General features: G+C 44.0%; 1 protein-coding gene across 2 annotated transcripts in view; it reads left to right on the top strand.

The window, feature by feature from the left end:
- Nucleotides 1-14,569, top strand: part of IL1RAPL2 (interleukin 1 receptor accessory protein like 2) — a 478,226-nt gene that overhangs the window by 460,930 nt on the left and 2,727 nt on the right. For both annotated transcript variants that reach the window (XM_033138022.1, XM_033138023.1), the window contains one exon: nt 2,189-2,359. In XM_033138022.1, coding sequence (XP_032993913.1) covers nt 2,189-2,359 — 171 coding nt within the window. The remainder of the gene's footprint in view (nt 1-2,188; nt 2,360-14,569) is intronic.

Here is a 14,569-nt window from a genome sequence, read left to right on the forward strand (position 1 = left end):
CTCCTGTTACACAGAGGAAGTCATCCCAGCCCAGGGGAAACAGCGAGTTCCGACTGGCTGGCCTACAGTTCCCTTTCTATGTCCACTCTAGCAATGTTGTATTTGACTGCTCCTGCATTTTACATCCCACAAATAGTTCCATCAAAATATTGAAATAACCTTCTACAATTAAGATGTGCAGTGAAACAAGCCCATTAAAACAGCACACAGCAATTGAAACAGGAGGTTCAGGTCAGGAGATCAGCAGGAACACTTCCCTGAACAGGTGTTTCTTCGGATGCAGCCAGTAATCCTTGGGGGAAACTCCATTGTCTCAAACCCCTTGGGGAAAATTGGTGTCTGGAATGCTGCATAGCAGCAGCCACACACTAGGCGGGGGCAGCAGCAGCAACTAAGTAGGTGGGTGGGAGGGGAAAGGAGATGGGTTCTGTTGGTTTGAGGTTGGCTGGACAGGCAAAAGGGAAGAGGATTGGAAATTGAGTGGCCCAGCCTGTCATCTGCCTCTTCCTTTGTCTCTGTGTTGTCCTTGTAGAACTCCGCAGGGAGGAGGATGGGGACAAGGGATAGCTCAGTTGGTTAGAGTGTGGTGCTGATAACACCAAGGTCATGGGTTTTATCCCCACAAGGGACAGCTGCATATTCCTGCATTGCAGGGGGTTGAACTAGAGGGTCCCTTACAACTCTATGACAAAATTAGAATTAGTTGGCACCATGTACCATGGCGTTTCTGTGTGCTGCTCTGGTTTCGCCAGAAGCGGCTTAGTCATGCTGGCCACATGGTCCGGAAAAACTGTCTGCAGACAAACGCCTGCTCCCTCGGCCTGTAAAGCGAGATGAGCACCGCAACCCCAGAGTCGTCTGTGACTGGACTTAACTATCAGGGGTCCTTTACCTTTACCTTTACCCTTGACTCTGGCTCCACCTACTCTTTGGTCTCCCTTCCTTCTGCTCTACTAGTCCCAAGGGGCACAAGCCACTACTGGTATCATGCGTCTCATTGCACGATGGGGTGGGATATTCTTCCTATAAACCAGAGTTTCCATCATCCAGTTGCTGCGTCACACTCCATTGTTTACTAGGAAAGCGAAAGACTTTCATGCTCCTTGGGGGTTTAAAAGCTGATTTCCTTTTGCTAAGCGAACCATGCCAGGATCCAACCTCGCCCCATCCATCATCTAGCCTTGCTCTCATATTGAAATATGCCAACCCTGCTAGAACCAGTAACAGCTCACTGGAACACCTTGTTTTCTTCAATAGGAAGAGCAGGGGAATCAATTCTCTAGCTGAGAAAAGAAATGCCTGCACTTTCCATGATTCTCCTCACAAGTCTCAGCCAGATCCACCTGATGAGAATTTGAGTAATTACCATACTTTGGGGGGACACATATGAATGGCTATTTAGCCTCCCTTTTTTAATACAAAGTATTCTTTTAGATTTGCTTCTAATGATTTCTTATCCTCCATCCCCAGTTGCTGCTGTTGTTGGTGATGATTGTTCAAAATCAGTGCTTTATAGGCATTCTGGTCTTAACTGCATTACCTGTTGGATTTTTCATTTTCTGTTAATAATGGTAGCTTCTCACAAACACTTATCAGAACTACCTGTCTCAGCCTTGTCTTTGCCCCCAGCAGACCTGAGAAGTGATATAAAGCTTTGTGCCTCTGCATTAAAAGCTCCAGTAAATAAATGCATTCAATATATACATTAAGCCAGTTGCATATACAATGCAATTGTGCGTTAATACAGGCAATAAAATTGCTGGTTTCATTTACAAAGTTCCCAGTCCTTTGAAAGTTGCTACGAATGTTGGATGTAGAAGTACAGGGGTGGAGAAGAAATTCATGTTGTTGCTTGCCATTCATTAACAACTTAACAATATTTAATACACACTGACAGTACATAACATGTGAACAGCTCCAGGTTCATTCCCCAGCAGCATCTCCAGGGAGGGCTGGGAGAGACCCCTGTCTGAAACCCTGAAGAGGTGCTGCCAGTCAGTGTGGAGAATGCTGAGCTAGGTGGGCCAATAATCTGACTTGCAACGAGGCAGCTGCCTATATTGCTAGCTAGCACCAGGCCCAGGCATTCTTCATTGTCTCACCGGTACAAGGACATAACTCACCAGTGTAAGGGTATTTCTTTCTTTCTTTTTCTTTTTTAAAAAGTGATTTGTGGTTTTATTTACAGACAACAAGGAATATGATGCCTATCTCTCTTACACAAAAGTGGATCCAGACACACTAGACTGCGACAACAGTGAAGAGGAACAATTCGCCCTTGAAATCTTGCCAGATGTTCTGGAGAAGCATTACGGTTACAAACTCTTCATTCCGGATAGGGACCTGATCCCTACTGGGAGTAAGTACCCGTCACCTTGGGGTATGAGACTACCTGTGCAATTCTGCTAAGCAGGGCTGGCCCAAGACATTTTGCTGCTGAAGACAAAACTACTGGCTCCCCACCACTGCCACTTCCACTGTGTGCCTGCCCTTGTGTGCCCCCCACTAGTGGCATAAGGAGGAGGCCAACAAGCGCAGAGCAAGCTCCAGGGAGGTCAGATCTGCAGCTGCTCCCGGTTGTCTGGAGTTTGCCACCCTGAGGCAACTGCTCACCTCAGGCATAGGTCAGCCATACTACAAAAAAGTGCATGCTGATTCATAAGCTTGTGCTTCCTTTTTGTATGGCCCTCTCCAAAACGAAATACAAAGTCCCAACAACAATCAGGCATGACTGATTAGCTTTACAAAAGGGGTAGCTGCTGGGCACAGCTTTAACCCAAGGTCAGGGAATCTGTGGCTTTCAGAAGTTGCTGGACTGCAACTCCCATCACCCCTGCTCATTCATTGGCCATGCTAGCTAGGGTTGATGGGAGCTGGAATCCAACAACAGGTTCTACACAACCTGCTGTCGAAGCTAAAAGGTAGAGACTCTGGGTCAGAAAAAGGCTACTTGGTAAGGAAGGAAATTATGGAGAAGACAATCTCCTGGTGGCTGGCCATGCCAGCTCTAGGTTTTGGAGGGCCCTGTGGAATGAGGTAACCCATGAGCATATCTCCTCTTCACTGGTGTCCTCACTGCCTTTGGACCCAAGCTGCACACCTGCCCAGTGAGAAAGTGTAAAGTCTGCCACTCATTGCTGTCCCTGCCTCTTCACCTGCCCTCTCTCTGCATGCAAGCTTGGTTGGTGAACAGCACAGCAAAGAGGAGGAGAAGCAGAGCCTGGAGACTCTGGGAGTTGACAGTGGGCCCTTTGCAGAGGTGTGGACCTTGGAAGGTGCCCAATGATGTCAACCTCTGAAATCAGTTCTGTCAATTAGAATTACAGTGCCAAGGTCTAGCAAAAATGCAGCTCTTATTTGCTTTTGCTTTTACATTTGTCACATTCACTTCTTTGTTTGTTTGTGGCATTTATACCATGTCCTTTAGCCAAGGAAGCACCTTCTAAATATCAATAGTAAGATGGTCCCTTCACTCTGGCTCACAATCTAAAAAAGCCATGGCACACAGGGAATGAGGAATGAGAGGGAGGAGGGAGGGAGAAGCTCAGGCACAAGTTCTTAAGAGTTTCGGTCCTGATAACACAGAGCAGGTGCAATGTCCAGGCCATTATATTTTCTACAATCATGTTTCACCAGAAAGAAAAAGCAGGCAATTAGACCCTGTGAATTTCTGTGGTATCAGAATGGCTTCCATCCACTAACCCTTCTACTGTGCAAATAAATGTCCCTTTCCTATACATCTTTTGCATTTAATTTCCACTGACGCTAAGACCCAGTGATCAGGTTTTCTCCTCAGGATCAAAGTTTTAAAACAGGATTTAAAGTGTATTTTCAAGGGAATCTGGTTAGTGCTGCTGCAGAAGTAATATGCACCATTGTTCGTTTTAATACTGGAAACTGTGGAGGATTTGCATGAGGGAAAATATGTGTGGGGCTTATAACAACATAGCAGACTTCCTAACAGTAGTTAGGCAATTGAGAATATTCTATTTGCACTCTGCCTGTGATAACAATTATAATATGCAAACAGACATTAAAAAGAATTAACAACAGGAGAAATCACCCCCAAACATTTGTTAGTATTAAAGGGTATGTTTTAACAGCTTAGCCAAAGATTTTATTACTTTATTATTTGCGAATTCCCCTTCTCTAAATTTCATTGGGTAGATTAGTTTGATGAAGTTAGTAGTAGCACTGATCCTAATTAACCCCAGATGAATAGGAAGTCGAGTTGTTTGTCCCTGGAACTTTGCAGCCAATGGATTTTGGCACAAATAGCATGCAGAAAACAGGTTGTCTTTCTGCCTTTTCTATAGCATTCAGATTAAGTTAACAACATGATTTTGGGAGCCAAGGGAAGAGAAATGTTACAACATGTTCTGCCATTGTTCAAGTGAACACTGGTGTGCATGCCATTGTGCCAGGCTAACCCATTACCTGCTTGGGAAATGCTACTAAATTCATTCAGGACTAGAATACTCATGGCCTATGGACCACATTCAGGCCTCCAGAGCAATTTCATTTGGCTCTTGGTGGCTCTGCCAAATCAGATTGCATTAAAAAAAAAAAAAAAAGTTTTGCAGACATGTTTACTTGTAAGGGGGAAAAGCAGGCACCATATGTATTGCATACCAGGGGCTGCCACTCCTGCTCACTCCATTAGCCAACTCTGCCTACCCCTTTGCCCTTCCCACACACCTGATCAAAACCTCCTCCCTTTACACTTCATCCACCCATCAGATACCCCCAACAGCTTGTCCCAAGCTCCTACTGCCCCAGGCACCACATCCAGGGTGATGCTTCACACAGCAGCTTGCTAAACCACTGTGTGAAGCACCTCCTGCCCCTACCACCTTGCTGCAGAAACATTCAATGAAGGGAAGTAGACTGTATGTATGTACATTTTTATTGTATTGGTATCCCATTCATATTTTGGAATGGCAAAAGGCCGTTGCCCCTGTGCCTATGTAGCAGGTCTTTCAAACTCATCCTCAGTCCCTGCCACATACTATGATAGGGATGAGAAATCTGGTGCCTCCCAGGGTGGTAGGACTCCAGTTCCCATCAGCCCCAGTCAGCATGGTCCAATGGCAAAAGGTGGTAGGAACTGTGGTCAAGCAATGATGTGATCCAGAAGACAGTTGGACAGATCCCTTTTGGTTCTCTCGGTTTCTCATTTTTCCAGTTGTAAATTCAATTCTCCACATTTCTACCGCAATTTGCAGTTTTTTCTTAGGGGGAAAAACCCATCGTGCAAATTTATCAGTATTTTAGTGAATTGTCTCCTAATATATACATTTGCATATGCACTTAGACTAATGTACACACTGCCCCCTAGGAAGTGTGTTACAAAATTTAGAGGCATGTGACTTCAGAGGATGCTCATGGTTCAGTTCTCAAATTGTGTTCGAAAAGGTGGATTAGTAGGTCCACCTTTTAATACAAACTGAATCAAATTTCTTCCCCAAATCTGCCAGGTGTCCCTCAAATGTTCCTGAACTTCAACTCCCATCTTCACCAGCCAGCATCCAGGATGGTCCACGATAATGGGAGAAATAGTGCAATAGCATGTGGAGGGCCAACAGTTACCTGTCCCTGATGTAGCCCAACAGCCCTATCCTGCATGCCCAATGATCAAGGATGATGAGAATTGTAGTCTAGCAACATCCAGAGAGGCACTTGTTCTTCATTATTGGTGTACTGCTGTTCTGAACCACAGGTCCAAAGGAGGGCTTGTCAGAAAGCTTTGGTGCAGGGATACCAAAGAAGGATGTCAAAAACTCCAGATTGATCAGTTTTAGTGCTTTATTAAAAGAAGGTGTAGACTTACAGCAGATCAGCCTGCCAGGTCTCCCAGTCTTTACAGACATGGGACAGACACTGCAGCAAGGAGATGGCTTGTTCTCATCCAAGCAAACATGTACAGTACACATTCTTTATACACAAAGCAGCATACGTCACTTTGGCCTGGACTTCCCATCACTTCACCTGACCAGATGAGGGCATAGGTGGCAAACACCCAAATCTTACAGATAGTTCCCCTTTTTGGGCTCAGAGCCCAGCACCCCAAGACCACAGATAAGGATAACATCAAAGCAATCCAATTAGCCTGTATCAAAGCAAATGAATATAAACATATCCGAGCTCATTGTTACAGCAGCTACTAATTAATTGTGGAAACAAAATAAAAAATAGAAAAATTCCTTAGAGACCAACTAAGTTTGTTCTTAGGTATGAGCTTTCGTGTGCATGCACACTTCTTCAGATACCAATTAATTGTGGGGTTATTTTGAGTAGCACAATGGTGGTTGCAGAGCCTCCAGAACAGTTCACCTTTGGTTCATCACAACAGCTTATCTACATGCAGACACATAACAAGTTAAAACACATGTGAGGTATAAACTATACACCCCATGAAGCCAATTATGGGAACAATTATTTTTTGTTTCATGCACAGCTGCTGTTTTTCCCAGGCGTAATTTGTTTTTGTTTTTTTAAGGAGTGAGCAGAATCAAAGTATTTTAAGTCACAATTATTATTATTTTCTATGAAGAGAACAAATGCTTCAAATGAATCGGCATCCTTGCAGGTGCCTCTCTCTAGACGGGGTGGCATTTTCCTTTGTGTCCACCTGTCATTCAGGCACTGCAGCAAAGACTCATCAGCATAATTTCAGAGAGTCATTAACCATCATCAGAAATATACACTACCTGAGGACGTCAGCTTTCATTGCTAAGCATTGAGTGATATATCCTGTCACTTCCCTCCCTTGCAACTGGGACGATTCAGGGTTTCTGAAAGGATTTTGATTCTTTCATGCAGAACGGAAGGAATGCTTAATCTCCACCAAATGATGACAATGCAGAATATGAATTTGAAAGCAGGCTGCGTTGGGTTTCTTTTTAAAAAAAAAATTAAAAAACCCCGAGTTTGCAGTAAATAGACCCCTTATTTCTAGTGGGGAAATAAAACTTCCTTTCTAAGTCAATACCTGAGGTGCCAACACAGTTATTCATGGAGGATAGGCCAATTATTAGGTAAGCAGAACCTCCACATTCAGAGCAGTATACCTTCAACCTGATGCTGAGGGCAAACAGTGCTACTCCAAACTCTCTATTTAAAAAGAACAGAAAAAAAGACTTGCCCACTAAGATGAAAGACAGGAAAAGCCACCATGATCTGTAAAAACAGGCGTTGCCATCTTGCTCACACCAATGACTTAATTCTTTCTCACAAAGGAAAGGTTAAGCTTGTCGGATTGTGGCTTTAGGTCTGGCCTCACAAGCCAGCTAGAGCTTCCTCCTGTTGCTCTTTGCAAGCCTGTGGGTTTGGCCAGGTGACAAAAGACAGGGCTTTGGGTTCCACCTGCTACCCTTGAAGAAAGATGCTCAGCAAGAAAGGGAAGAGCAGTGAAAGTAAGCTATCAGTTCTGACTGCAGTGCCAGAGGATTGCACAGCCCTGGGGAAAGGCATGCTGCTGAGCCTAAGCCTTTAATGCCTTGGTTGTCTCAGTGTCCAGTAACATTTTTCTTGTCTGCATAGATGTGTACACAGTGGAAGCAGACTGCATGGCTGTAACCACCACAGCACAAAATCTTGAGCTGCAGAATGTGCTGGTGGTGAATCTGCACCTTCAGGGCTGGCACAGAACACTATGCCACCTGAGGTGCTTCACTGCTGCCCTCTTATTTATATTGCATTTTTGTCCTGCCTTTTCCTCTATGAAGCTCCTAGTGGGTGGGGTGCATGTGTCTCTCCTCCCCATTTTATCCTCACAACAACCCTGTGAGGTAGGTTACGCTGAGCCTCATGGTCGAGTAGGGATCTGAACCCCTGTCTCCCAGGTCCTCTTAACACCAGTTCTCTCTCTCCACCTGCTGCCACCATCTTCTGCCACTGCTTCCCCGCCACCAGTCAGCTGCCACTCACCCACCAATTGCCACTTCCCAGGACCCCCAGGACCACCTTTTCCTATCAGGGCTGCACTCTGAGGAAGGCATTGTGAGTCAGGTGGCCTCAGACGGCTCCTGTACCACAGATGTCCGCAGGAGCAGCAACCAGCAGATGTGGTGGTGGGAACAGGCAGCTTTGCAGGTGGGAAATTGGGGTGGGGAGGTGCTATCCACACACCCTCTTGATCTGCCACCTGAGTCACACAGTTCATTCTGGCTCACTATGGGGCTGTTCCTGATCCCTACCAAACATGGATCTCAGTGCTGTCAAATAATTGGCCATAATTTCACTTAAGGGTCAAAGTGGGTCTTATTTATTTTATTTTATTTTATTCCATATGTTTATAGATTGCCCTCTTCAGTATAAAGTATTCTTGCACAGATAATGAACTGGTGGTCCTCCAGATCTTGTTGTATTCCAACTCCCATGAGCCCCAGTAAGCATGACCAATGACCAGTTATGGTGGGAGTTGTAGCCCTGCAACTTCTGGAATGGCAAAACTTCCTGAGAACTGCCATAAATTGTATGCCATGGAGAGGAATAGCCTTTCCATTTTGTTTATCCCCAGCACCTGGTAATCAGAGGTATCCCATTTCTGAATAGGGAGGTTCTGTTTAACTGTCATGGTTTATAATTACTGATGGACATCCATGATCATACGTAATCATTTTGGAAGACACACCCCGGAAAGAAAACTCTCTGAGGAAAGAGGCATGGTGGTTGTTCGCCATTTAATTTTTTGAGCCTTCTGGACAAGTGACCATCTCCACATCTCGCAGCAACAAATTACTAATGGTTTTTATTTTGTTTTTGATAAAGGTGGAGAAAATGCTAAAAATGGCTTATGGATCTTCTTAAATTTAGAAAAGTGTAAGCATGTGTTGTGTTTTTATACTGCTGATGGTACTAACATACAGTACCTTTTGTCAAATTGTTCTTTAGGGCAACATATATCCCAGCATAGGCACTGACTCCAAGGGGCCGAAGAACTCTGGGCCTCCTCAATGGGGGTTTTTAGGGGGGCAGGGCCCCCCCCATTGTTGGAGCCAGGCACAGAGCAACGTCAGGATGATGTGTGACATTGCACACGTAACGTCAGGATGTTGTACATGTGATATCAGGACGTTGTGTCAGGCCCCCTCAGTGTGCTTCAGAAGATGGCGCCTCTGAATCCCAGTTTGTAACTGGTCTGGAAAGGGGTTATCACTTGAACAATTTGCTTTTCCGGTATATGGAGTCCAAATCTCCATGACAATACCTTCAATTTTAACACCATTCTACTCCCACTCCTATATGCTGTGTTTGTTCAGAACCTGGTGGAGTACAATCCTCTCCCAAGTGATAATTGAGCTCCCAAGAGCTTGTTCATACTGTCCTTGCCCCCATAAGAACAGAGTGGTCCATTGCAGCCCACTTGATTTTGCTTACTCCAAAGCAGCTTGAGATGCACTTCTGATTTAGCATCAGACACATTGCTGGAGGTGTTTTCCCTCTGCACATATTTCATAAATATGTGATAGAACACCAGTGTAGCTGAGTTTTCCTATTCACTTCAACTGAGGAGCCAGCTCCATTGAAGTGAGTGGGAAAATTTGTCACACAGGTTTTCCAAGTACAGGTTGGAGCAGCTGCAAGAAATCACTAGGGTGCTTGTGTGCTGTATAGGCATTTCCCCCTGTGCAATAGTGGTGGCTCTTCAAAGTCTACCAAGATCACAGAGATGGAAAATAAAGGATCTAGGCTGTTCTGAAATTTAACAAGCAGTCTAATGAAAATTTGCCTAAGCAACTAGAATTCCACTTTCAATTGGCACCTGAAAAGATGCATTTATATCACAGATGAAACTGGCTCGTCTATATCCAAAGCTAACCCCATAAGTGTGAACAAGCTTTCAACCATGGTGTGGATTTTTAGTATTTATTTATTTCTTGCATTTATATCCCAATGAACTCAGGGTGATGTATATTGTTCTCCTCCTCCTCATTTAATCCCCACAACAACCCATGGGCTAGGCTAGGCTGACAGGCAACAAGCCCGCAGTCACCGAGTGAGTTTCATGGCAAGTGGGAATTTGAAACCTGGTCTCCCAGATACTAGTCCAACACTCTAACCACTGCACCACATTAATTCTGATTGGTCCATTTGTGATCAACCCCCTCCCCACTTTGTTCACCTATGTTTATTTCTGTGCCTTCGCTAAGAAAATAGGCCCTGTTTCTGTGCTGCAGTTTGTCCAGTACCCTGGGAAGTTGTCGGAGAAGGGGGTGGTCAGTAAGGATGAGAATTTATCCATAATCTCTTGTGTCACAGTGAGGCATTAAATAAGGCTTGCAAGCTTCCAGCACCATGTTATTCCTCTGGGGAGGAAAGCAAAGCAGATGCACATGAATCTATGTGGGCAATTTGTGCTGCATCTTAGCATTTGGTTGTGTTACTCTCCACTTCATACAAAGTGTATATAATGCAGTTCAAAGGCAGTGTTTCAATGGAAAGCTTATATTTGCACTGGAATGGACCCTAAAATTCAGTGGAATCACTAGGGCTTTCACCAGAGTTTAGCTAGGCTCACTGGTTCCCTCTCCCATTCTTGTATGTGATAAGAATCTAATAAAAAGAATTGAATATTGATGTACGTTTGACCCTATGAATCAAGATGATGGTGCAGCAGTTAAAAGTCTTCTACACCAATAGTTTGGGAAAACAGTGGTATTTATACTTAGGAAGCAGGAGTGGGGAACCTTTGTCCTTCCAGATGTGGTTGGACTGTAACTCCCATCATCCCGTGTCATTAGCCATGTGGAATGTGGCTGATGGGAGCCACAACATCTTGAAGCCCACAGGTACCCCTGAGGCTTGCTCCTACTAGCCCATAAAACTACCAAACCCATTTATTATCATTATCATTATTTGCTGGACCGCACAGCCAAAACTGTATGTGGGATGAGTTCCACCTGGAACAACCCCTACAATGTGCTCTTTCTTCTGCAGGCTCTTCTTCCAACTGGTGCCCCTATCTTCCAATGGAAGGAGAGTTGAAAGAAGTAAGTAGAGAAGGACTTCGGCTAGTCCTCCTCTCCACCAGGGGGCATGGGTGAACTGGGAGGGGATTGTCTGCCCAGCTCTTCTTGTCTGCCCTCCTGCCAAAGAGGTATCTGTGGGGACAGCAACTCATTAGTACAGTGAAGCTGTCTGGATCATGGCGGGGGGAATTATTTGACATTTGGAAAATATATTTGCCATGTGCTTAATAATAATAATAACAATAATAATAATAATAATAATATGAAACAAAACTGGTTCAGTATATTGGCTCTAAGGATCCATTTCCTGTCATATTTACAATCCAATGGAGGGCAGCAATCAGGCTGGGCAATGGCTGGCTCTTACTTCATACATAACCCAACTTTGTTTCCATGAAGTTTTATTGCTATTATGAAAACCTAAATGGATGCAGGAGAACTTTTGAGGCCTTATTTTGAATAAATTTCACAATATATGGAAATAATATAGGGTACTATTTTATTTTATTTTAAACCCACTTGTTTTTCGTCCCTCCTCTGGCCTGGGAACCAAATCCTACTCGGAGTAATTCTTGTTATTATTCATTTATTATTTATTAGATTTGTATACTGCCGTTCATCCAAAGATCACAGGGTGGTTTACAACATAAAAATACTAAATGAAATCCCAAGATATATAACCAAAAGAAAAACAAAAACAAACCAGTAACCCACAAACAGATTTAAAAGACCAGACAAAACTCTGGTTATGTTTTCACCTGGTACCTAAAGATATGTAGTGAAAGCGCCAGGTGAGCCTCCCTGGAGAGAGAATTCCACAAATGGGGAACCACTACAGAAAAGGCCTGTTCTTGTGTTGCCACCCTCTGGACCTCTCATGAAGGTAGCACATGAATAACAACCTCAGATGATGTTTTCAGGGTCTATGTTGATTTATATTGAGAAAGGTGGTCTTTGATGTATAGCAGTCCTAAGACATTTAAGGCTTTATAGGGCAAATCCATCACTTGGAATTGGGGCATTTTGATTGGCAGTCAGTGCAGTGGGGCCAAGATTGGTGTTACATGCTCAGACATTATTGTCTCAGTGAGCAACCTAGCCACTGAATTCTGAACCAGCTGATGTTTCTGAACCATCTTCAGAGGCAGCCTCACATATAACACAATGTAGCTATCTAATCTAGAGGTTACCAGAGTGTAGAAAACAGAAGTTAGACTATCCCTATCCAGATAAGGGCATAGCTGGGCCACCAGCCAAAGCTGATGGAAGGCACTCTGAGCCACCAAGGCTACCTGAACCTCATGCAGTTGCAAAGGATCCAGCAGTATCCCCAAGCTATGTACTAGCACAGAGGGAGTGTATCCTCATCATGAGTAGGACACATCCCACCCATCCTGTCTAGGGAACAGTGCCTCAGTTTTACCTGGAATGAACTTCAGTTTGTTGGCTTTCATATACTCCATATGTGGCAAGACAACAGCCTGACAACAGTAAGGTTACCAGATTTTTTTCAATGAATCCAGGGACCCTTATTGTTCGCTATGTACACGTGAACGCTGAGAAAGCTGTAAATCCGGGGACTGTCCCCAGGAAATGGGGATGTCTGGTGACCTTAGACAACAGTCCATATGTGGCAAGACTCGCCAATTCTTAAATGCTTACACTACTTGCATCTTAACTGCTGGGCCCAATTCAAATTGCTGATGTTTACCTTTAAAGCCCTGAAAAGCTTGGGACCCAAATAGCTGGAGTACAGTGCATGTTCCCATACTGTCCTTCACTATTAGTACCATAAGATCTTAATTAAGGCCTTTCTCTGAGTGGTGTGGCTTGCTTGGAAGTTCTCTTCCTAAAGAGCTTTAGCTGGCCTTGCCATGACAAGCTCTTCAACACCAGGTTAATATTTTGTTTGCTCACACAAGTGGACTGTGTTTGCCTTTCTCCCAACAGATTTCATCAAACAAGACGGCCCAAGCAGTTTCTGTGTCAAAATCAGGCCTATTGAAATCAAACCCATTGAAATTAAAGGGACCTAAGTTAATAATGTCCATTAATTTCAGTGGGTGTACTCTTGAGTATGATTGGCATCAAGTACCAGCCTATACATTTGTGGGGTAGGGCTAGGAATCTCTAATAAAATTCTCTGTCTGCCCACCAAACTGCAATGCCTGTGATTCTTTGGGGGAATATATCTGCAGTTTAAATATAGGAACAGAAACATTGGAAGACATTGTTCCACTTTGCTTAGTGTTGTCTACACTGACTGGCAGCAGCTCTCCGGGGTTTCAGCCTGCAGTCTCTTCGAGCCCTACCTGAAAATGTTGGGAATTGTACCTGGGGCCCTCTGTGTGAAAGGCAGGTGCTTTACCACTGAGCTATGGCCCTTCCCCAATATGACCTGAGTCAATAAGTTTGAGTTCCAAAACTGTGCAGTGGAAGGGAGTGGTTGTTTTGTCAATAGTAATTGGGGAGGAAAATTTAATATTTTGTGTATTTGGTTAACTGGCTCTCTCTTTGTCATTCAATCTCTTTCTTATTGAAAAGAATAGATTTGGACAGTATCACTGGATCATCATAAACAGCAAATTCCCCATTGTGGCCTATCCTAGGCAAGAGCAGTTCATAAAATATCTATAAAATGCCACCTGCATTTGTATTGCCAGATAATTCCTCCCTGAACCCATCTCCAGTGTAAATGCACACACCTTAAAACATTCTTATCTTATGTGTCAGAAGCATTTTCAAAAACGGTTGCCTGAGCTGGCATTTCAGAATTCTCATTTGACTTACAATAAATATGCTTTACCAGCATCGTATTGATATGTCAGCAAAGTGATGTGTACTCCTGTGCTTTTTCTTTAAAAAAAAAGCAAATTAAATTGAAACTGTGCACCAAGAAAAACTAGAAAAAATAAAGTTTATGTTTCTAAACAAATAAATTTTGCAAATGTACATATTTTTCCTTTGTTTGCATAATTTATTCTGTAGTTCCTGGTCATGCAGGGAAGGGCAATGAAGCAGAAGTGGTGTCATGATCCTGAGCTTGTAGGAAGACTAGAAAATGGAAAGGGGTGGACCTTTTTCAACCTGAGGGCCACATTCTCTACTGATTGACCTTCCGGGGCCACATGCCAGTGGTGGGTGAGGCTAGAAATGAAAGAGAGCAGGGCAATTAATGTAAATTTTATTTTTGGCAGTCAGCTAGTTTCTACACACACACCTTTATCATCCACCCAGACAAGCAATTCTAGTCAGGTAAAACACTCAAGGTGTGTTACCTAGAAAGGAGACAGAGCAGGGTCAGTAGTGTGACTGGGGAAAGTTGTGGTCTAATGAGAGTTCTGAGAGCAAGCAGGTTTATAGAGCCACATTTGAATTTGACGCACAGCTGGCTACAGACCCAGAGCTAAATTCCTGGGACCCATATCTTAGGGGAAGCTAGCAGATGGTGGAGTAAGTGCCAAAGATGGGGTACCAACGTTCAGGCAAAGCACAGAGCTTACATGGAACATTTTAGAGCCCTCCCAAGCCAAAGGAGACATACCTGCAGCCTGGGGGGGGGGGGCGGGGAGAGAGAGGAAGGCATCCTCTTCCAG

Source organism: Lacerta agilis, chromosome Z (genome assembly GCF_009819535.1).
Source record: "Lacerta agilis isolate rLacAgi1 chromosome Z, rLacAgi1.pri, whole genome shotgun sequence".
In the NCBI taxonomy this organism is placed as follows: Eukaryota; Metazoa; Chordata; class Lepidosauria; order Squamata; family Lacertidae; genus Lacerta; species Lacerta agilis.